General features: G+C 37.3%; 1 protein-coding gene across 9 annotated transcripts in view; it reads right to left on the reverse strand.

Annotated features, from left to right (window-relative positions):
* Window positions 1-25,490, reverse strand: part of tenm3 (teneurin transmembrane protein 3) — a 276,208-nt gene that overhangs the window by 42,553 nt on the left and 208,165 nt on the right. For 6 of the 9 annotated variants that reach the window (XM_077571730.1, XM_077571728.1, XM_077571726.1 and 3 more), the window contains 9 exons: window positions 24,801-24,920; window positions 23,615-23,747; window positions 22,901-23,029; window positions 21,245-21,376; window positions 21,042-21,177; window positions 18,598-18,741; window positions 8,237-8,308; window positions 6,809-6,986; window positions 3,249-3,269 (listed from right to left, as the gene is read on the reverse strand). In XM_077571730.1, coding sequence (XP_077427856.1) covers window positions 3,249-3,269; window positions 6,809-6,986; window positions 8,237-8,308; window positions 18,598-18,741; window positions 21,042-21,177; window positions 21,245-21,376; window positions 22,901-23,029; window positions 23,615-23,747; window positions 24,801-24,920 — 1,065 coding nt within the window. The remainder of the gene's footprint in view (window positions 1-3,248; window positions 3,270-6,808; window positions 6,987-8,236; window positions 8,309-18,597; window positions 18,742-21,041; window positions 21,178-21,244; window positions 21,377-22,900; window positions 23,030-23,614; window positions 23,748-24,800; window positions 24,921-25,490) is intronic. The other 3 variants (XM_077571731.1, XM_077571727.1, XM_077571725.1) reach the window with 1 other exon arrangement.

Consider the following 25,490-nt stretch of genomic DNA (forward strand, 5'->3'; position numbering starts at 1 on the left):
TGCAGGGATGACCAATCCAGTCACATTTAATCCAACTGTTACAGTCGTGTTTTTGATTGCATTTGTGTTGCATGTGTGTTTCGTTCTCCAACGCATTTAAAATATTAAACCCTCCAAAGCAGAACGCATAGTGAATAAAGATGGGATAGAAGACAAATTTGGCAAAAATGGAATTTCAAAAAAGAATTTGCATTCATAAAAAACAACAATTATTATTTTCTTCTTTCATTGTTAATATAAAGTATAATATAATTACATACTGTAGCAATATTAACTAGAAAAATTCCCGCGGAAATTTTGAATGGGACTGCTGACTCTTGTAAATGAGCTGAACAGTTTAAAATTTAAACGACTGGAATCGGTCAAGAAATGTGGAAGTTAACCATAATCAACATCAACTAAAAGTATCTCACTGTCCCTGAAAATGTATTTTTAAAAAAATGTAAATGAGCTGAACAGTTTAAAATTTAAACGACTGGAATCGGTCAAGAAATGTGGAAGTTAACCATAATCAACATCAACTAATAGTATCTCACTGTCCCTTTAAGAAAAATGCACTTTCACGCACACATATTTGACTTGGAGACGTCACGCACCCAACATTCCATTGATATTGTATGAGAGACGCACACCTGGAACAAAAGCCTCTCACGAATTAACGGTTCAAGATACAGATTCAAGAAATGGCTCGTTAGAACGGCAAGGGTTTGGGGAACACGAGCATGTTCTCATTTTTTTAATCGGATGAAAAATGACCAAATGAGAGCAGGTTGAAAACTTATGATTTATCAGAAATGAAGAGGAAAAAGGAGGCGAATTTAACATGGAAAAGATAGGCGAGTTAGTCAGACTTCTCCTCGCTTAAAGTGAAAATAAAGGTACTAAATGACACCTTAGCCAAATAAAAGTTAGTTTGTCTGAAAGAAGAGACTTGTCACTACAAAATGTGAGAATTTGATGTCTAGTGAGCAAAGATTGTGGCCATGGTGACGAGTTGAAGTGAAACTTTTGGAAATAGAAGTAGACTTTTTGCTTCCCGCCACTCTAAGTCTAATTGCTCAACTGAGTGTGTTAGAAGCCTATTTCACTCACTGTCTTTGAACCCGCACAGGGGGGAGAGCTTTCATTCCTTAAAAAAGATTTCGACACTGAACTAAAGATGGGAAAAATTGCTACAAAATGAGCTAAAATTCATATCGGTCGGTCAACGTATGCGCGCGCAGCGTGTCTTGGAAAAAGGTGCTTAATCTGTAATTTGTTCCCCCTTTCTCCATTCATTTCCTATGGGACTTTTTTGGGAGTTTTTTTGGGAATTGCGTCGCCATGGTAACTCGGAATTCCTAGAAAAGTAATGCCGCACCGAGTCAGATCGAGCCGCATCATTTGATACCTCATTTGATACCTCATTTGTCCCGGTGCGATCTACGGTACGGGCCACATTTTTGCGGAAAAATCTGGGGATTTTCTAGGGTGGAGAGTAATATGTGCTGCTTTCAGCAGTCCCATAATTAAATGGAATAGCATTTTAATAGACGAGTAATAATAAAACATTACATAATATTGAAAACAGTCTTTTAAATTTCCAAAAAAGAGACAAAACTGAGGCACTCAAAGGTGTTCCAAGTAAAAGGCCTTTATTGCAACATGGCCAGTTGATTAAAAAATTGTCTACGCATTTCGGCCTTGGTAGGCCTTCGTCAGCGCAAGCTGTCTTTTAAATTGCTTGTATACAAAGCATTTTATAATCCAAGAATATGTCATTGTTTTTTTAAATGTTTTTTTTTCCATACGTTAATTAGGCCATAAAAATGTTGTGCTTGATTTGAATTAGCTAATTTTAATATTAATGATTATTTTACCCAGCTTGTTGTAACTGGATACTTGTCGGCTGTTTATATATCAACATTTTGAAAAGCCAAAACACCAACTTTTGAAAGCATCTCTAAAAGGTTGGTTTTGAAAACACCAGCACTATCATTCCCATGTCACGTGTATTCGATGTTTGTGTGTTGTGCTCAAAATAATTCATTTGGTAATATTTCTCCAGCAAAGTGTACATTTACAGTTACTGGGAAAAAGCCATTATTATTATTATTATTATTATTATTATTATAATTATTATTATTATGAGTGTCACAACAAATTTTACAGTTAGTGTGGCAAAGAAATTTATCACATTTACAGCCTCCTAAACAAAGTTTTATTAATTCAAAATCATCATTAGGGATTTCCTTTTTACAAGTAATATCAAAATTATTTAGAAGATATTATAGCCAGATAAAAATCGCTTAAATATTACTGTTGTAAAGACATTGGGATTTTTTGCATTTATTGCATGCTGTCAGAGAATGTGTGTGCAATATTTTGAAGACAATGGGAATAAAGCCATTATACAATGAAATATAGAAGAGAAAAGAAAGACTATTGGCCACACCCGCACTATCTATAGCCTACTCTCTGCTTCCTCCATTCTGTCTCTCCTTCACTCTCCTTGCTTCAGGCTGCTGCTAAAGTGATGACTATGCCATTCATCTGAGCTGACAACACAAAAATAGGCTCTTTATCTGCAACACTTGTCAAGTTGCACATATTTTGTTTTGTTTGAAAAAAATGTCAGTTTGAAATAAAATGCAAAACAACGTATGTTATGTAAAAGTGTACTTTCAAGTCAATAAAGTGCTATGAAGGAATGCAGAGACATGGCAGTGCTTTCTGTCTTCTTCCTTGTACTGCTGGGTTGGGCCTGGGCCCATGACCTGCTGGTGAACACAACTGCAGGTGTTTACTGACAATCTCACCGTAATGGGCCATGTATGTCATATGCGCCTCATGAAACAGTCATTTAGGTAATGTACTTACTGTGTCTGGTCTAAAAGTGCCATTGAATGAGCTGCTGATAGATGGATGTTTTCCTGCCCGAGTGGTGCAAATGAGCTCAGCAGTTCACATTTTCACATTGAGTGTTTGTGTGTGAAGCATAGTATATACGTTATGCTAGAATTATAGTTACTATTTTTTCCCCCCCTGGGGAAGCTATTTGGACAGAGACATTTATTTGTTCAAGTGGACAACAGACCCAGCAACCAAGTGAAAGATAGCATCTATAAAAAAGGGACCTCTAGTTGAAAAATGTGCATTGTGCTGAATTTTTGCAGGGCTGAGAACATGATTGTTTGAGGGGGGAAAAAGAAGATAATAGAAGAGAAGTCTGGTTTGTTAGTGGAATAAAAGTGATGAATCACGCTTACCTATGTCTGAAATCTTTGTTTCTTATGATAGTGTAAGCAAAGGAAGAAAAGAGAGGAAACAGGAGTTAGAGAACAGGTACTAGGTATCACTCACTGAAAAGGAACATAAGGATATCAAAAACGTAGTTAAGAGGACTACGGCTCAAGTGTGAGGACTCAAATGCTTTTTCCTGTGACAATGGAAAGACGGTTCATTGATTTGTAGCTCTCTCAATTGGAATATAAACACTACATTAAAACTACCAGTTGAATGTAGAAAGGAAAGAAGAGAATCACACTACAAGGCAAATTATGTAGATCACTTTTGAAAGTGTGAATAATTTTCTTTAAAACACGTCGCCATTACAACAAAGAAGAAAACCACAGATAAAGTTACTCCGTAATATGGACGCTTACTCATTAGCAAATTTCAACCAGTAATTTAATTTAAAAAAAGTCTACACACCCCTGTTCAAATGCCAAGTTTTTATGATTGTTTAGAAAAAAAACAAAACAAACAAACAAAAAACTTCCTCATAAATAAATAATACAATTCAGCTGTTCTATTGGGCCTTTTCTGACATTTTTACTTACTAGCAGAAGCCAGAGGGAATTTGTGCTCTACTCACTGGTATTTTGAACTGTTAAAATTTTAATCTAACCATAACTCAATTCTCCATGCTTTTTGGGAGGTTTCAATTGGATCATGGCTTATGCTCAAATAATAAAAACATGTCAGGAATAGCCTATTTAAATGTTCCCTGTAATTGGCCAAACAGTGGCACGTATTTTATAGTTTCTGGACTTAAAGGGACAGTAACGTAAAAAAAATTACTTTTGGGAGCTTTTAGACAAGTTAAAATGTTAATTCCTCACCAAAAATATCACATAAGTGGTGTTTTCCTCCATTCGCCCCTCTATGAGAAATTCTAGGTCATTCTGCTCCAAGCACCATCCCCACCCAACCCGAGAAAAGTAGGTACTCACTCAATAGGTGCATTTCCATTACCCTCAGTTTTGCGCAAAAGGCAAGTTTCGCAAAAGCAAGCTGGTAATGGAAACACGTAATTTTCGAAAAAACTCAAATATCGCAAAAAAGTTTTTACATTCTCATAAGGTGGTTTTTGAGACGTGTCGAAATAGATGTATTTCGCAAAAGTGTAATGGAAACACTTTTTGCGCATTCCCTGTAGTCATGTGACCCCCGCCCAGCACGGAGGATAGGAAGTACGGGGCCACTCGCTTTCGTGTCGGAGCTGCCGGGGATTACAAGTCTTTTTAGCCACAAAGCGATTCAGCTATGGAGCCAATATGCCGCCGTTCATGAGAAATGGCCGTTGCCCCGGGCACGTCATCGTTGAAATCCATCCATCCGCACCATAACACGAGTTATAAGCGTGCACACACACAACACCAACACCAAATGCCCGAACCCACCCAAGGGGAGGGAGATGGTTTTAAAGTAATATGCCAACAAATCTAAAAAAAGTTGGGACAGGTAGCAATAAGAGGCTAAGTCAATTGTAAACAAAAAAAAAACGCTGGAAGACAAGTTACCACTAATGAGGTCCATTGGCAACTTGATTGGAGTATAAAAAGAGCTTCTCGGAGTGGCAGTGTCTCTCAGAATTGAAAATGGGTAGAGAATCACAAATTCCGCCAATGTTGCACAGAAAGATAGTGGAGAAATATCAGAAAGGTGTTTACCAACAAAAAATTGCAAAAAGGTTGAAGTAATTATCATCTACAGTGCATATCATCATCCATAGAGTCAGAGAATTTGGAACAATCTCTGTGTGTAAGGGTCAAGGCCGAAAAATCATGCTGGATGCCCATGATCTTTGGGCCCTTAAAGGGCACTGCACCGCAAACAGGAATGCTTACTGTAAGAGAAATCACAGAAAGGGCTCAGCCATACTTCCAGAAAACATTGTGGCTAAACACAATCCACCATGCGAGTCGTTTTTGCCAGATGCAACTCTACACTACAAAGAAGCCATTTCTAAAGCAGACCAAGAAGCGCAGGCGTTTCTCTGGGCCAGGGGTTATTTAAAATAGAGTGTGGCAAAGTGGAAACCTGTTTTGTGGTCAGATGATTCGCGATTCGAAGTTCTTTGTGGAAAATTGGGGCGCTATATCATACTGACAAAAGAGGACAAGGACAACTCAAGTTGCTATCAGCACTCAGTTTATAAGCCTGCATATGTGATTGTATTGGGTTGCATGAGTGCGAGTGGCATGGGCAGCTTCCACATCTGGAAAGGCATCGTCAAGGCAGAAAGATATATTCAGATTTGAGAACAACATATGCTCCCATCCAGTCATCATCACTTTCAGAGAAGATCTTGCATTTCTCAACACGATAATGCCAGACCACATGCAGCACCAATTACAACGTCATGGCTAAGTAGGAAAAGGATCCGGGTATTGAAATGGCCAGCCTGCAGTCCACTTATATCACTTATAGAGCACATTTGGCACATCATAAAGGGGAAGGTGCAACAAAGAAAACCCAAGACAGTTGAACAGTTAGAGACGCGCGTAGACAAAAATGGGACAGCATTCCTATTTCTAAACTTGAGAAACTCGTCTCCTCAATCCCCAGAAGTTTGCAGACTGTTGTAAGAAGAGGGGTTGTCTCACAGTGGTGAAAATGGCCTTGTCCCAACTTTTTTGAGATTTGTTGACACCATGGAATTTTATGTCAACATAGTTTTCCCCTAAAATTATAATTTTTCTCAGTTTAAACTTTTGACCTGTTCTCTATGTTCTATTCTGAATAAAATATTAAAATTTGGCACTTCCACATAATTGCATTCAGTTTTTATTTACAATTTGTATAGTGTCCCAACTTTTGGGGAATTGGGTTTGTAGCGAAGGAGCTGTTTTGTTTCAAATGTTTATTGAAGAATTGAATATGCATCCAATTTCCACATTTAAAGAAGACGCAGTTGTACTGCAACGGCTTGCCGGTCTTGCGTAGCCACTCAGAGGAGTGCTCGAATGCAGCTCTCCAGAGTTTTGTGGGCAACCGGCTCAGCACGAGAGGGACGCGGCAAGCACACGGGGAGAGGCGGTGTTTTACTGAACCAGACGTTTTACTTCCGCGTTGCCAGCAAAACACCTAATATTTCATTAAAAAAATACCTTGCCATGTTGCCAAAGGTAAGAATTAATCATTATATGCCTATAGTTAACTGTGGAAGGGCTTAAAATAGTGTGATATGGTACCTTTAAAATCATGTTTGCACTAAAAATTCCCCCCCCCTGCCAAAAGACTCAGTAGTGATTTTAGGCTTGTTTTCTGTTGGTTTGCAACAGATTCATTTGCCTGCCTTCAGTTACCATGAATGCCCCCAGTGACACTGACACTGATTTAAACATGGGTGTATAGACTTTTTATATCCACTATAACTACACCCCCTTGGATCACATATCTTGTCAAATTGAGTATTCTTGCAACTAAAAAGAACATATAGTGACTTGATGTCTAATCTTAGGTCAAATCATCTGTGACTTGTGTGCACTGACATGGAACTGGTTTGATTGAGATTTGCAGTTTTTTTAATTTATTTTTTTACCTGAGTTCCATTACACTGGTAACATTCCCGGAGGGGAAGATCCTCCTGATGTAGTTGAAGTCTCCAACATATACACTGCCATCGGCTCCACATGCCAGAGCAAGGGGTGCCAACAGTTTATTGCCCTCTGCTTGCCCATTGCAGCTGGGGCAAGAGATGCTTCGGCGACGTCCATTTCCTACAGGAAGATGTTGGAAGCAGGGATGAATTTAAATTTTAATAAATACATTAAAAATTGATTGAGGATTTATTTATTTTTGCCTTGGGTACCCGTTTATTTAGTGTGCACCTCTGGGATGATAAATTAAGCCAGCTGAGCAATAGGAATGTAACGATAACGGCAATAACATTAAAATACAAAATATAAAAATATCGATTATAAAACTGCCACAATATAGTCATCGTCATGTCACGATATTAAAAGCAGCACATCATTTAAAAATGGCAAGTAGTTTTCCATTTGAGCGGTTCTAGCACCATCTGGTGGTTAGTTATTTTAGTGCAGTTTAATTTTCATACGGCCTTCTATGTTTAGAAGCCACGCTAATCGTCCGATGAAGGGGAACGTAATATGCTTGTGAATCGAGTGAATATGCGGAGGAACTAAATGTGTGCGTGCATTAGCAAGTAAGTGCCCTTAATATTAAGTGTTATTAGAGATTGTAGGTTGTTTATAATGTTTGATTAAAATGTGTACTAAATGTGTAGTACTTCACTTGAAAATTTGGATCAAATTAACAACTAGTATATTTCGTCCACCCGCGCATTATTTATTGCCAATTTTTGGTGAAAAACAATTAAATGCTAACCTGGCAATAGCCAGAATGATAATTGTGATTCACTCAAGGGAGTTCTCCACAATGTCATTCTGGGATTGCTCATTGGTGATTTGCTGGGTAAAGGCGGTTCATTCTGTACAATACTTAGAGCTGATTGGACGATGCGTCATCTTGTGCACGTCTACCTAACTTTTGTTTTGACCAATCACGGCAACGGATGAAAATGTTGTCTTCGTTCTCATCGTTCTCATCGTTCTCATCGTAGGAAGGAAAAGCACAAACATCTTTACAAGCTAAGCAAGCGTCTTTCGCTGTTCCTCATTCAACATGGAAACGGTGAGTAATTCTGCAAGAACAGAATTAATTGCAGTGTCCATTTGTCCAAGTTAGGTTTGTTTCCCCTGGCGTCGGTGCTTCCTGGTTTCGTCACAGCTGCATATCCCGCCTCCTAACACAGTACCGCTTTCTGATTGGTTCGTACAAAAAATGTACGGATCAGTGAAAATCAGCGGGCTTTGTACAATGTGTATTCTCCGGAGTTTGTGAACTCACAAATAACGCCAGAATTCAAAGGTTAATTAAACAAGAGACTCCAGTCCACACACAGATTGCCATTGGAGTACCAATAAACGCACAAGCACTTCCTTACCCATAATGCTGCTGATGACAGGAGGTTGCTGGGAAACAAATATGTTCTCACCATTGCCTTTGTACAGGATACCTAGAGGAAATACATAAAACATTAAAAAGAGTACAATGAATATAGTTTGACAGTTCCAGGATTAACCCTATAAAGCCAAACCTATCATTTCAAATATAATACATTTTGAGCTCTGTATTTCATGAGTATAATATTTTTTTCCCCTACTAAAACCTTGATGTATATCTATATGTATACACATACATTGCACGGATAATCCATTGTCACCTGATGGCTCTTCCAGCGACCTTGGAGATCGCCCCGATTGAGAAAGGAGAAACTCCTAAACTTATTAATAGTGGGAAATGTTCCTTATGATTTTTGGAAATACTAATATGTTTGAAATGTCTGCTTATTTTTATATTTTTGACAGTTATAAAGGTACAAATTTAAAGCACTGTGATCGGATGTATCAAATATGGCACAAATCTTAAGTCATATGTGGAGGTTGATTTTCAAAAAAAAAAAATTATTGTTCAAAAAAAACTATAAATACTATATTTACAAAGAATAAAAATGTTCTCTCATATATTTCATGGTTCAGGCTTTAAAGGTTTAAGCTGTGATCTGTAATGTGTTTGTATTTATATATAAAAATATTTAAAATATTACATTTGAATGTTATTATATATATATATATATATATATTGTTTTTGTTTAGCTGACTTGCAGCGTGGTAAATGCAAACGGTTGATGAGAAGATTAATGAATATTTGTTATTTAAAGTTGAGACATAAAAAAGGAAACTCCTGTGATAAGCCAAATGATTAACTAATTCACTCCCAGCCATTTTCATTGAAGCAACCCCTTTCGCTCCCGGCTGTTTTACAGGATTTTGACTGATTTTGCAAGGCCCACAGAGTATTGTGTTCTGTTGCTACACAAACAGGGAACCTAACAAAAGAAATATTAGACTCTCTTCTTTCATCAGGAAAAAAAAGTATCTGTTTCCGTTTTGCTGCAATTAGCATTAGAATAAAGACTAATGATGAAATTTTCATTAGTCACAAATCTGTTTAGAACTGTGGGTAAATGAGCTTTGTTGCAACATGGCCCTGGCTCATCTCTTATACTCTGCTGCTAACTGCTGGCCATTTTTTTTGGTAATACCTACCATTGCTTTAAGTGACCTCTTCATGTCAGAAGCTGTATCGAAGTCTTTTGTATGCTCTAGCATAAAAAACAAACACATGTAAACATTTTTGGGTTTGAATGAGTTTTAAAATCTGGAGGCAACTTGGGAGTCTAATGAATTATTTCATCTTTCCTTCCTTAATTGGTTTGCTCCCATCATTTGTTTTTATCTTGTTCATTTGCTGTTTTGTTCCTGCTCTCCATTCTCTTTTCTCTCTCTCTGAACGCATTTCTTTATTCCTGTTTCCTTCCGCTAGCTTTTCATTGCATCCTTTATTTATTTTCCTTCTTCCTTGTATTCTACTCCCCTATCTTTATTACTGCTTTCCTTCCTGTCTGCTTAACTTTTTATTTTAGTGACTTTGTGTTATGGTCTTGATGCCCAACATCTAACATTATTCCTAATCCCATGGGGCCACCTTTGTACACTTCCCTCTTCTCTCCTCTGCTTCCCTTTCATCTCTCCTTCCATTAGAAGGTGTTGATTGATCAACATAGGCACAGCTGACAAGGTTGCACCCATGCTGTGCTGTGGTCCACAATAACATCAACTACTCCACTGACTCAAAAAAAAAGAAGAAGCCATGCTTGTGTATGTGTGTGTGTCCATGTACGTGGTGAGCATGTGTTTATGTGGGTGAGATAGACAGATGAGGAACTAAAGCGATGCTCAAAGAGAAAAACTCTCCAGCTTTGTTAAATGAGGGCAGTGCAGTTTTCACTGCACTCTCAGTAAATGTGTTTAGAGATGAGTACATTTGAGTACATTTGACCTTGATCGCAAACTCCCCAACCTAAAAACCTAAATTCAGATGCACTCACACAGTGAACTGGGTGACAAAGTTTTGAAAGCTCCTGAGGACAAGTGGTGAGAGAGCGATGAATAGCAACATGATGGATGAGGTGGCAGAAAGAGGGAGCATATACACCAGGTACTCAAATGCAAATCCTGAAGGGCCGCAAAGGGCGATTATATGGTAATAGGGCTGGGTATCGATACTAATTTCCTGAATCGCGACAATTTCACAAGAGTTCAATTAGATTAGATTTTAATTTTTCCCCCTATTCAATTAATTTCCATTTAATGCAATATCAATTACTATACATATATTTATGGAACATTAATTTGTCTTAAATATCAAGGATATGATAATAATAAAAAAAACACCACAAACATTGAATTCCAGAGTAAATTATGCAGAGGTGTGTGTATGCTCAAATTTAGTTTATTTTTGTTAATGAAAGTAATATGTGTTATAATCACTTAAGTGTTACACAAACATTGACATCAGCAAGGAGGAGATGAAAAAAATGATTTTCATATTTGTAATTCAATTGTTTTAATTAACTCCCAGCCATTTTCACTGCTACTGGCTGTTTTACTGGATTTTGACTGATTTTGCAAGGCCCACAGAATATTGTGTTCTATTGCTATAAGAACACAGAACCTACCAAAATCAGGATAAGAGTCTCTTCTTTCATCAGGAAAAAAAAGTATATTTGTATGTTTCCGTTTTGCAGCAATTAGCATTAGAATATAGCTAAGTTTGATCATTATTCACAAACCTGTTGAAAACACTGGCAAAAAGAGATTGTTGCAACATGGCCCTGGCTGATCTCTTATACTCTGCTGCCACCTGCTGCAACCTCTTCATGGCAGAAGCTGTATAAAAGCCTTGTGTATGCTCTAACATAAAAAAGCAAAACAAAAAAAAAAACGCATAAATACGTTTTTGGGCGTGAAGGACAAAATATATATTTTTAAAAAGTGCTTAAATTAAATAAATTTTGCGGTTTGAATGAGGTAAATACAAATGTAAAAGTTTCTAGATTGTCTTAACGTGGAAAAAGTCAAGTCTTTCGGAAATGTAAGAACATACTTTTAAATTCCTCTAAACAGTAAATTTCAAGAAAACAGCAAAATACCAAAACAAAAAAAACAACATATGGGACTTTAGAAATTCTATTTACTCATGGATTCATGTTAAAAAACACATTAAAATAATCGACGTATGGTTTTATAAAGTGATATTGGGCTATAAAAAGGAAAATCGATTAAATGTCGATTAATCGATTTTTCAAACCCAGCCGTATATGTTAATATTGTATTCCAATTAAAATAGCCTTTTCAAGTAAATTTGGGGATCCGGTGACATCATCGCACGGAATGGCTGCTTGGCTCTCTGCTGAACTACACTAAATCGACCCGTAAATGTGCTATATTGTTATTTACTTCCCAAAAATAAACATGAGGTAAACGGGGAGAATATGGGGAAAAGAGATGAACGTTCGAAGGCTGCTAATGAAGAAACGCAGGGCAAAATAAAACACGCTTGTCCCAGATGCTAGCGGCGATGCCGGTGCTACTGCTAGCAAGGCCCCAACCGTTCCGGCTACTTCGTCTATTATGACTGTTTTGGAGGAACTACGGGATTTCCGTAAAGATTTCCAGGACTTTAAAGCGGAGCTGACCACTGTAAATCAGAGGATTGTTGAAGCTAAAACTCGAATTGAAGATGTGGAAGATTGAGTCCAAAATGTGGAGTAAGTTTTAGCAAGGATGTTAAAAGTCATGACCGAACAAGAAAACAAACTTGTGGACCAAGAAAGTAGAGCTCGGAGAGAAAATTTGAGGCTGTACAATGTCCAAAAGGGGCCGAGAATGAATTAAGGATGGTGGACTATGTGGAGAAACTACTTCGGAACAGCCTGGATATTCCTCCGAGTATGAATCTCGGCATCGAAAGAGCACACAGGGCGCTGGGCCCTCGACCCAGGCCAACGGAGAATGGAGAGGAAAAGCCGCGCTCCATAATCGTAGCTTTTGCGCGCTACGCAACAAAAGAAGTAGTTCTCCGAAAGGCGTGGACTAAAAAAAACAGTGCTCTGGGAACACAAGTTGGCCCGCTACGCAGATTACTTTTTGATTTACTTGGGACAGCCTACCATCTCCCTTCCCAAAGTTATGCAGCAATTTGAACAATACGGCTAGCTGGATATAGGATAAATATAACTAAAACTCAAACACTTTCATACAATTACAATCCACCAATGGACATAACTACTAAGTATCCCATGAGGTGGCAAGCTGAATCCTTGAAATATTTGGGTATTATGATCTCAAAAGATCTGAAAAAACTTCATGAACACAATTATATTCCACTGAATAGAACAATAAATTAAGATTTGAAAGAGGTGGAATTTAATTATCTACTTATCATTATATTCACGGATTGAATCAATCATAATGGTTGTCTTACCAAAACTACTTTATCTGTTTCAAACGTTGCCAGTACGGATGAATCAAAACCAATTTAATGAATGGAACAAAATGATATCTAGATGGGGCCTACCATCTATGAAGAATTATTATAGGGCGTCACAGATGAAGATCTGGAAAAAGGACTTTGGGGTTTTCTTTACTTTTGTGCAAAACTCACATTCACAGCTAATTGTCTGATCGACTGAGCTTGCGCCATACTACTTATGAGAATACCTGAGCTCTGGAGATAATTTCGGGGCTAAAAATAAGACCAGATGCGGCCTGTGACAAACCAATATCGCTTGCAATTAATATTTTTGTTTCTACCACATAGCGATTCCTTGAGGATTTATTTAATCAATTCCTTGTTTGAGTTGAAAGAACATAGAAGCATAGTTTTTGAATGCATTTGTTTTTCATGAGGTTGCATTTTATTTAAAGTATAGAGCACATAAAAAAACAACAACATTGGGCATGCCCTTAACTCATTCAAACACAAAAAAAGTATAAATATGTTTTTTTAATACTTTGTCCTTCACTCCTAAAAACGTATTTATTCGTTTTTAATGTGTTTTTTTTTATGCTAGAGCATACAGAAGGCTTTGATGCAGCCTCTGACCTGAAGAAGTCGCTTAAAGCAATGGTAGTTATTACAAAACAAACGCCGAGCAGGTCGCACCAGAGTATAAGAGATCAGCCAGGGCCACGTTGCAACAAAGCAGCCTATTTTTGCCAGTGTTTTCAACAGGTTTGTGAATAGTGCTGAAACTTACCTATATTCTAATGCTAATTGCTGCAAAACGCAAACAGATACAAATATACTGTTTTCCTGATGAAAGAAGAGACTCTAATTTTTCCCATGTTTTTACAGCAATCGAACAGAATATTCGTGGACCCTGCAAAATCAGTCAAAATCCAGCAAACAGCCAGGAGCGAAGGGGGTGGCTTTAGTGAAAAATGGTTGGGGGTGAATGAGTTCATTCAGATGTTGTATTGTAATTGATATTTGGACCCAGTGTTGGACTTGGGTAAAGTTCTATCATGTCCACAAAGCCGAGCTTTACATTCACTATTAACTAGTGGATCTTTGTTTCCACATTGATTCTCTGCAGAAGTTTGTAGAAATCATATGTGAGGCGAAGCACTCGAGTGCAGACTTCTTGCTTGTGTTGGACACACTGGTGAAAAAAAATAAGTGGTTTAAAAAATAGTAACAGTTCTGTCAGGCAGAAGAAGGTCCTCATCTTTATACGCCAGCTGGTCTACCCCGCAGTATTGAGGTTTGGGTTCAAGTTGCAACCTTTCTGTGTGCAGTTTGCATGTTCTTTCCGTGTTCACCGGGTACTCTGGCTTTCTCATTACATGACTCTCACATTCCACAAACATGCATGTTTGGCTAATTGAAGAGTCACTTGTCCATGTTTATGAATTTGGGTTTGAACAGTTTTGGAAAACTGTCCAAACAGTATGTATGTGTTCCGTTATTTATTTTTATTTTACTGGGAGCAGGGGATCCCTCTCTGGTCTGCTCTGACTACTAGGCAGACAGCCGCAGAGTCTGGAGACGAGCAAGGGTGAGTGGGTTGTGGGCTGACAAGGGAGTTAATGTATTAATTCAAAGAATGGGAGCCAGCTGTGCCTCTCATTCAGACTCACACTCTCAGTGTAGAGGTACTATGATGCCAAGCAGAGTGTACAGTAGCACAAATGCGAGCCAAGATGCATATTTGTGGGGGCTCCTCGTTGTTGCTCTTTATGCACTATTTTCTTGCTGTTTTTTGCTACGCACGCCATGAACTCAGAAATTGGCAAATGACAGTAGGTACCGCTTTTGAATGCATATCATTACTCGCATAACAGAGCAGATGACAGCAAGACCAGTGTATGTGCATAGTAATGGTTTCCTAGTCATCCATTTTATGCATAACACAACATGTGTTGGAGAGATTATAACTTGCTGGAAATAATTAGTTAGTTAGTTAGTTAGTTAGTTAGTTAGTAATATGTCACTTGATGCACATCATATAAGACTTACTGATTCAGGAGAGAATACAGTATAACATGTCAATATTTATCATCACAATAATATTGTTAGATACATTAGGAGCATGGCTGTGCAAAATTCTGAATTTCAGGATTTAATTCAATCAATGGATGAATTTGAAATTGAATTTGAATTTAATCCACCCCACAGGATGTTGAATTGAATGTTAATTACAGAAAGTGTAATTGAATTCAAGGTAATTCAAAGAAACTCCTTCTCATCACATATCAGAGAGAATGACACTTTCAATACTGTGCTCTAAACAAAATGTGCAAAATGTTTTTTGGGGCAGACATGTTAAAGACTTAGATAAAGCAAGGTATTCTGGGAAATGAGTGCTCTTCTACCACCATATTTCTACCACAATTTCAAAAATGTTTACAATTTTTATAATCAGTTTTGTCTGAGCAGGCTTTTAATGTAAAAAAAAATACTAAACTTTACTATTTATTATAATTAGGTAATGTGTACGTAGGCCTTACAATAATATCTGTATGAAATTTGTCATGTTGCTGGGCTCTCAGTAGGTGGGTTTCCATCCACCTATTTTTATTCGAATTTTCAAGAATTGCGAAAAATAAACTGAATGGAAACGGCAGAAATTCGCAAAAAAAGGCCCAAAATTCGCCCAAAAAGTTTCTACGCTTGGAGGGGGTGGTTCTTGAAGTGTATCGAAAAAAAGCAAAATGTGCATTTTGGCGATGGAAACAGGTTTTGCGAATAAGTGACTACAAGACATGGATATACGTTGCACGTTTTGACCGATACTACGTCACACGCACTTTTGTAGTCACAATAAATGGCGGATGATAAAATGAGATATGTTTGGGGAGACAAAGAAACACGATTCCTTTTATAATTAATTAAAGAAAAAAACATTAATGCAATTTTTAGATGGCATGATTAACATCAGCTCTCGATGTAACGACACACTTCACTTACATGCCGGAGGGAAGCCAACAAGACAAACTGCTTCCGTTCAGTCCGTCAAAACCAACATTCCCACCTGGAACTCCCCATTGTCCCAAAGTTCCATCAGTACAACGTCATCTCGCGGCGCATATTCGCAAAAGAAGAGCGGATGGAAACGGGCATAAGTCGCATGTCCGTTTTGCACATTTTCACAAAATTTGCATAAAAAATTCAAAACATTTGGATGGAAACCTGACTAGTGTGTTTTCCCTATGTCTAGCAGTGTCTGGTTAACAAGGGGGGCAAGTCCCCTTGCGCCACACCTGTTTTGCATAAGCCATTAGGGCTATAAGAGGACCGAGTCAGAGTTTTCACTGTTGGATTGTTACTCCATTTGCTCACAGCCACAGCCAAGTGTTATCCTCTGTTTTTTCACCCTCACTACTAGTTCGATTCTAAAGCTCTCGTTTTGGGTAGGGATGGCAGAAATGGAACATTGAAACGATAAAATAATTTGAAACGATTGATTCACAAAAATAATCGATCTTTTGGAACGTTCGAAACAGCTCCCCACAGCGACATCTGGTGGCCAAGTGTAAAATATTAGAATCAAACAGTAGATCAGTGTTGCCAGCTCCACAGTAAGGAAACTAACTATTGGCTGTCTGTCATCACCTAATTTACACAACTGGCAATCAGGCTATAATTGTAATGGACGCCATAAGAGAAAGAAATGATATCTTGGTAAACAAAAACTGAATAAGCCCCCACCCCGTCAAAAGTATAGAAGTACAAATGAGCTTTTTGTTGCTGATACTTGGTTTGTTTTTAATTTTTGCCTCTCAACATGACTTAAATGCTTTGTTTAAACCCCCAGTGCTATCACATTTAATCAAAAACTACATTTTAAAGGCTTTGTTGTGTGTGTGTGGGTGGGGGTGGGGCAGTGCATCAAGTTTTGACAGAAAGTATCAGAGAGGAAAAAGAATGACCTGCAAAAACATGAGACCCATAGCGTTACCACTAAACCAACCACCGCGTTCAAAGCATTAAAGAGGATGTTGACATTTTATCATGTAGAGCGATGAATCAGCAGGGCAATTTTACATACAAAGTATACTTTAGGTTGGATTTATTTCAAATTCAAGACATTTTAAGATAGTGCAATAGTCGGATTTTATTTAATTAAAAAAAAGGCACTTGCTGAAACAATGTGGTGTAATGGAACGCGAAAGGCAACCGTCACGCAATTCGAATCACAAGTTCCGCCTGGGTTACGGTACGTACCAAAACGCAGTTTAGATTTTGCCATCACTAGCAATAGTACTTGTGTTGATTTCTTGTGTTAACGGTTTGTAGCCTTCGGGTATTTTGTGTTTTTTGTGCATTTGCAAGCACTTTTTGTTAAACTTTTGTCCTGGCTTTCGACCAGCGCTTTATGTTTGTATTCACGTGTTTTGGTGAATAAACCACTCGCACCTTCCCTCTGTGTTCTGTGATTCTGGGATCCACTCTGCGGTCATACCAGAAATTTAACAAAATTCATGTTGTAAATAGGCTAATATATTGCAAAGCTTCGTTGTCAAATACACTTTAATTTTGCATCATTCATTTTGATTATACTTCCTGCAATTCAAATTTGAATTGGAATTCTGCTTCCTGTTTGCCACCTCAATTCAAATTCAATTATGAATTTCGTACAGCCTTGGTTGGTAGCTGTAAGTAAACACATGCTGATGTTAGTTAAAAAAAACACACACATACATTCTTCTAAATACTATATGCATGCATTACTTTCATACAGTAAAGTTTTTTTTTTTTTGCTGCTATAGCTAGACTAAGATATATTTCTGACTCCTGAAAAATATTTAAACAACATCATAAAAACAACAATAATAAATAATGCTAATAATTCTGGGGGAATACGTCATTCTTTCACTTTTAATGTAACTATACAAGCTATAATTGGATTTTCAAAGTGTGCCGAACTGAATCGAAAACCGTGACTACAAAGTCGAGACACGAATCGAATAGATTTAGCTATATGTCCCACCCCTACAATGTGAAATCAAGGAGATATGGTAAGGAAGATAACTAGAGGGGACATGAAAGAAGGGCGGGTTGATGTCCGAAACATGAGAAATACCACAGGACAAATGCAACTAATCCGAGAGGGAACAAATGTCTGTCTGTGTGTTTGTCTCTCTCTTTCTCTTCTCTTGCACGCACGCACGCACGCACGCACGCACGCACGCACGCACACACGCACACACGCACACACACACACACACACACGCACACACACACACACTTTTTATAATACCTCTCCTACGCTCCAGTGATTAAAGCCTGTGCAAAAAAACAATCAGTTTGACAACTGCTGTGATTAAAATTATTTTAAACTGCAATTAAATTCATCCTCTTATTCTTGCACGCTGGATTAAACAGTTAACGATATTGATTTTTTTTCTTGTTGGGAAGTAATTTAAGTGATTGTGACGACAACTTGTTGCTACTAAAATAAAAATTAGCATTTAAAAAAAACATTTTTGCATTAGGGGTCATTATTTGCTTTTTTGATCCGAACATAAAATTGTATTTTGCTGTACATATATTTATATTACATGAATCACACCACAGAAAGTGACAGACTGGCAGATATGCGGGTAGGGGGTGATGTCAGAGTTAGGGTCACTGTGACACCAGAGATGATTTTGAAAAGTTTTGGTGACTAAAATCTTTCTACAAGTTGTTTCTTTTTCCAAATATATTTTCATCCACAGCAGGATCTGTAACCCTGTACCTTTAATCCAAAATAAAGTCCCAACAGATTGAACCACTGCTGCCCTAAATGTGTGTATGCAGTGCATACAGTGCCTACTATGCAGTCTGCAAATGTACAGTATGTACTATATGTGATGATTCCCGTTCAGTGTTGATTCCAACCAAGCCTCCTACCGTTTTGTACATCCAGAATGTGATGTTTATCAAGAGTCCATCCTCCAATGTTGGAAGCATCCATCTCGTAGCCTTGTAAAATGGCTGTTCTCTTCTCCCACAGGATCAGGTCCAGACAGGATTCATATTCAAACCCAACCGACACTAAGAGACAACCCGAGGTTAAGGTTAGTAATTTAGCTGCTTCATGAACATGTGTTCCCACCAAATAAATATTTATATATATAGTATAATAAATAGTCCTGTGATTCAAAGCAAACCTCTATCTATCTTCTTTTATAGCATCTACTGACTCTTGCTGTTGGTTTTCCAAGGGTATTCATTGTGTGCACGCCCGCTACACACAGAACGCACGCACGTGCACACACACACAGACACAGTTTGATGAGACTTTTGGTCAGAGCAGTCTGCTGTCAGTACAACAGTGTAAATATCAAGGGTGGGAAACCTGCAAAATCATTGTGCAAACTGTCATACATAAACATAAACACATGCAGTACTGAACATTCATGAACCTGACATCTTTTTCTTCCATTTCTATTGTGTGAAAGACCGTCACAGCATTTTAGTTTTAAAGGTAAGTTATTCAAGAAGAGGAACAATGTTGGAGAAGTAATGTAACTGCTTCATTATTTGGGGATTAACTGCAGTTTACCTTAAACAACAAAAGAAAACATACAGTAATGTCGTAATGCTATTAGTGCTGTCAAAGTTAAAGCATTGACTCATTGATTAATCACAAAAAACATTGCATTAATCATGTATTAACGCAGATTAAACACACTATTAATTTTGAACACAGATGATCCTTGAGCTTGACAGCGGATGGTTACGTGCGGTTGTTTGAGCAAAAGACGTCCTCATAACATTAAATGTGGAAATAATTAACACATAACAGGTGCTCTTGAATTTAGCGGGCAAAAAAGTTGATAAAAAGCATGGTGATTAATTATGATTAATCAAAATTCTAAAATGTGATTAATCTGATTAAAACATTTAATCGTTTGACAGCTCTAAATGCTATATCAAATATGTAACTATCTTAATTGACAATTGACTAATATCCACACACACACTACTGTATATAATATCAATCTTTGTAATGCTGAATGGTTAAAAATAACGTCTTACATCTTTTTTTAAATCTTACGAAGGTTAATAATTTTATTTAAATTGATTTATTTATAATAGTAATTGAAATGCATTATGCATTTTCAAAGGGAAAAAAAAATGATTAACATAGTCAGAGTCATAGAACAGTCAACAGAACAGGAATTTAAAGCTGCTCAATGCAGGAAATTTAATTTCAAATTGCTATTGCCACTTGTGGCCGAAAAATTAAACTTCACAATCCCTTCTTCACGTACGTATTTCAGACATGACGTCACATCCGCAGACAGAGGACAGAAAATTCGAACGCGAATCCAGTCTGAAAAGTATTGGCTAGAGGCTGAACCCATTAAGCTTTTGCATGGCGCCAATCCACATAAACCCCACCCAAGAAACTGGCATGTTCGCCCCAAACACTCCCCACTGAAGGGAAGATACAAGCTGATAGGCACAGTTGGAGTAAAAAATAAGTCATTGGTGGAGCATGCACGATGTAGAAAAAGCTTTAATAATAAATACCTTTTTGAACTATACATTGCATCTTTAATGTAATTGGAAGGTGTTTGTTTGTTTGCTTTCTTTTAAATGATCCAGTGTTCATTTCATTGCATTAATTTCTGAAATATGTACTGACCAGCATCTTGGTGTCCCGACACTGGTGCTAATGTTGGACGCTAGATTTTTTTAAATAGATAGATAGATAGATAGATAGATAGATAGATAGATAGATAGATAGATAGATAGATAGATAGATAGATAGATAGATAGATAGATAGATAGATAGACTTAACTACAATTAGTACCGTAGCAAGTAAATTTTCTACTGTAATGTATTTTCATCTACAAGCATTAATTATAGAAGCATAAATGCTGTTTATGTTAAATGCAATCACCCAGGCGATAGGATATGTGAATGTGATAATTCACTGGAGGGCATGTCAGCAATATATTTTGTTTTGCTTGACTCATAAAGAAGGTTAAAAGGCTCATAATATTAGAGCCATTTCCCTGTCGGTGTCTTGACTTGACTGTGTGCAGACATACTGCATATTGTCACTATCATAATATCATGATCTTTGAATCCAAAAAACAAAAATGTATAAATGGTGCAAACAATCCTCAACCATAGCCTTAGCTGTTGTGCTAAAGGTGGCAGTTGCACAGCTAGTCAACCATTTCTACAACAATGACATAAGACGACTGAAGTGCATATTCACCACCATATACAAGGGGTCACTCTGTCTGTGGCCGACAGTTGCCCATCCCTGATATAGATGCTTTAAAGACACAGAAAAAACACACACAAACTTTTAGCAAGAAACCAACTGCCTTACCAACTGCCTCAGATAGTCCATAAACTCGTTGGCCATAAGCATCTGTCTTGTCCCAAATGAAAGTGTAAGAAAGATTTGGCTGAGCTGGAAACCATTTTTGGAAGAGACGTCCGACCACGGCCACCATCAGATGAACCTGAAGAAGGGAATAAGTAGTTTATGTTTTCCTTATATATTGTCATAAATAATATTTCATATCTCACCTTCATCAGGTTAAATGGTATTGATGACTGTGTCATAGTGATTTTGAGGACTGGCTTATATCCTGCAGCTCTTGAACTCAGGTAGATCAGGTTGAGATAACTGCCAGGGATTGCAGTTTGTTCTTGTAAAACCTGCAGATTAAATTACAAGATATATATATACACGAGCATATCTCATATTAGCACTATGAATAAATAGGAGGGGTAATTATATTTCTAAGATGACTTTTATTGACATCCTAGTTGGTAAAATGCACGTGTTTTTTTTGTACAGTTCCACTACAACCTTATCATGGCGGTGATAATGATGTCTGTGTATAACAATGTAAAAAAATATTAGAATAAAAACTTCACCGACTATGCACACTGCAATTAGCTGGCAGCTGGCCCAGGGTCTACACCACCCCAAAAGTCATCTGGGATAGGCTCAAACTTACCCTTGACCCAAATGAGGATAAACGATATGGAAAATCCGAAAACGGATGGATGGATGGATGATCATAAAGCTAATCAGGTAGCCAATGGAGATGACTCAAGACTGGAAGGAAGAATATTTGATGATCTGCCATGGATTTAAATGAATACATATTGAGCGGTAGCCATGTTTTGTAAATTTTTGGTTGAAAACATGATCAAGTCGGCTGGTAATGAAATCTGGCTGCACTTGAAACATCCTTTCAAGTAATGTCTCCTAAACAGCAGGGGTGAGTCCTCACCTTTGCTACATCTTTGAAGGCATGTTCTAGTACATATTTTATCAGGTGCACCTGCAGGTGAAAGACAAGCAGGAGGGCTGCTTTGATTTTTAGATCATGACACACGCAGAATACCAGAACCCTCTTGACCTGTTGATGTTCACGGTGACTTTTATATCCATTCATTTTAAATGTGATACATTTTCATTTTACTCCGACAGGTGACTACTATCCTTTTTACGCAATGCTCTTAAAGACAGGGGCTTTGCAACATAATGAGTGTTTTTTTAAATTTATTTAAAAACGATGCATATTTAAACAACTAAAAAAAAAAACTGTATTAATAATATATATATATTTTTTTACAATTATGGTGATTTTGTAATTGTGGAGTTCAATAATTGAAATTGTAATTACATTTTAATTAAATGCACAGCCCTAATTAAATGTATGACTTCATATATTAGACGGGACTAAGACAGCTCTCAGCATCTAGTCAAACGTGAAGGTAAAAAAAAAACATATTCCCATCATTAGCACATTGTCTTTATTTGAGTACCGCTAATTAAAAAAAAATCAGTTTGGAATAGTTTTTGATGAATGCCAGTGAAAACGCTTGTAGAAAACAGTTTAGTCTCAGTAATACTTACAAAAAAACAACAGAGATGAAAGATGTCTGCAGTGAATTTTCTTCACAATAAGAACATAACCTTGAGCTGCTCTAAGCCTGTTTTTTTGTTTTTTTTTAATATTCATTGGAAAGTCAGCACCATATGCTGAAAAAACGATAAATGTCATCATGTTTCTGCACTGTTGGGCATGCACGCATGATGGATGAAGCTAATTTGTTGCTTTTCATTAACATTTAAATGTGATCACTTTAAAATGTCAGATTTGTGCACAGCGAGAACCACATCGTTGCCCCATATGCCCATCTAGCCTCCTATTTCATATTTCTGACCTGAGTTTCTGGTATGATGGGGCCATCCCTGGGTGAACTTCTGTAGAACATTGACAGTGGCGGTGCGACAATGACAGGACTGGGTCTGACAAAACCACTCAGGTCACAGCTGGGAATGCCATTCTCCTCCTGAAACAGACGTACAGTACTTGTTTGTCAGTCAGTTTTTTGCAACAGCGACACAACAATAACAACATATATGTATATGAGATATGAGTTGGTGTCAGAATTTCAAATCCAAACTACAAATGTTCCCATTTGAGGTAATTCCCCAAGAGTCTAATGTTCTTTCCCAGCCTTTTCTGTCACACTCTAATGCAACACAAATGCTGTCTGATCAGGTTAAGAAGAATAATAGCATTTGTCATGGCTTTTGCATGTGTCATTTTAATGGGCAACTCTTTCTATTAGGGATAAGCTGTTTTTGTTCATTTTCTTAAATAGTATAATATGTAGTAATAGTATAATATGTAAATCACAGAGATTTAAAAAAAAAAAAAACATATTGTTGTCTTAGTTTCAATAACAATCTGGATTTCAATGAACAAACCACTAAAAAGGTTGGTTAACTCTGAAAAGAAAAATCGGTTGTATTTTTTGCAGTACAAAAACAAATTAATAATAAATAAAACATACAAAGTAGAGTGTAAAATTAAAGGACTGATGTAAAGCTTATTTTGTACTGTGCCAGTAATGAACATGGACACAACTCACCTTCTTCATGGCCAGAGTGTCCATCACATAGAATACATTCCAAGGTACCCACACAGTTCGGTACTGGGTCAAGAATGGCGCACGTTCAAAACTTAATGTCAGGGATGCTCCACCATTGGTCAGTAAATCAAACCTGCAGCACATTGAATATGAATATAATTCAAATGAAAAGCATGTTTTAAATAAACCTCTTTCAGATGAGTTTGAAAATATTGAAACTTGGAGCTTTCAACTCGGGAAATATCAAGAATCAGATGAGTTATAAGTAAGTAAGTAATAAACCTGTCCGAGTTTACATGCATTTCACTCTTATTATGCTTTACGTACATTTTTTTATAAAACCATATGATTTTGAGAGCATGTTTTTAGGCCTCAATGATTTTGATAAATAATCTAATTATGTGCCGATACTGCAATTTAATGTGCAATTATTTTTTCAAGGACCTCTTCCAATGTATTTTTTTAACAAACACAAGCAATAAAGACAGCTATTAATCAACTTCAATTACCATTGTTAATTTACTAAACGCTTTGGCTTGCAATCTTTTAAGCATTCGCTAAAACTTTACAAAATTCTGCCAAACAAGTGTGGCGTAAATATAAGTCAGTAAGTTATAAACCAAATTACAAACAATAATGCAAACACATCTGTGGCTTTATCAGTAAAACTGTTCATGTTTCATGAAACAATATGTAAAAATGTGGACTGCACTGAACTTAGACAAAATATTATTAAATAACACATACACACACGCACACACACAAATACACACACTTCTTCAGTTGATCTGCTTGACAGTAATACAATGCAACATTTTCACAAAGGGTGATAATAAAGCATGGGCAGCGTCACAACTGAAACAAGGTGGCTTTGATAGCTACTGTAACACCACTAAGCCTTCTAAGTAGTTTGTGTCTCCATCTTTTTAAGTGCAATTCATTTGAACCTTCTTTTTCAAATTGGTGGCGGTTTACGCACACATCTCAAGAGAAACCAGCTGATAACTACCCAAAGTGAAATAAATGACAGGAGTGTGTGAAGACTGAGCTCCACTTAGTGATTGCATTTCTGATTTTGAGCCTCAAAGACAGGCTAATTTGTCTCAGAGATTAATGCATAGCTACACATGAAATCCCTTACATTAAGGTGAAGATTATGCAGTATTTGATATGCTTATATACTCACATGCCGTCTTTGCGTGTAACAGTGTATCCATGTTCAGGGTAGTGGACAAATGACACATTGACTCCAATCAGCGGTGTTCCATCTGCTGTCAAAACCTGACCCCGGATTATTGACACCAAGCTGAAAAAAGAGATATCAAAAGATTAGCATGTGCTGAACTTGAACTTGGGCTGCATTTTAAAAGGATGCTTTCTTATTATTCACATTCTTTTGAAGGGAAATGCATCGAAACATGTAGATCAAAATGTACATTTATCACTTTATATAATCAATGAAACTGACATATTTGCATCTTGCAAAAGTGAAGTTTATTGTAAAAAAAAACAAAAAAAACACGCCCACTAGTTTCTGAAAATTACAAATTGCACTGGCAGTTGAGAATAATTGTTTTTTTGTTTCTGGCGCCTATTCAGCTGTCCATTTGTTTTACTAATGCTATTTGCTCTTTAGAGGAATATGTTAAAGGTGGGGTCTTTAGTTGTATCCGTTTCTGTTTGTAAACAACCAATTCAAAACTGACTCCTCCCATGGCTCACCCCCCACTCTTCTCGTCAACATTGCGCCTGCCTTCAGCGACACGCCCCCCCGCTCAGTGATTGGCTGGAGGGGTAAACATAGACTTTGCGCCCACAAACGTGCCTCTCATGGCAAAACACAACAAAATGGCAAAATACAGGCTGGGGTGGTGAT

This window comes from Vanacampus margaritifer, chromosome 7 (assembly GCF_051991255.1).
Source record: "Vanacampus margaritifer isolate UIUO_Vmar chromosome 7, RoL_Vmar_1.0, whole genome shotgun sequence".
Classification (NCBI taxonomy): Eukaryota; Metazoa; Chordata; class Actinopteri; order Syngnathiformes; family Syngnathidae; genus Vanacampus; species Vanacampus margaritifer.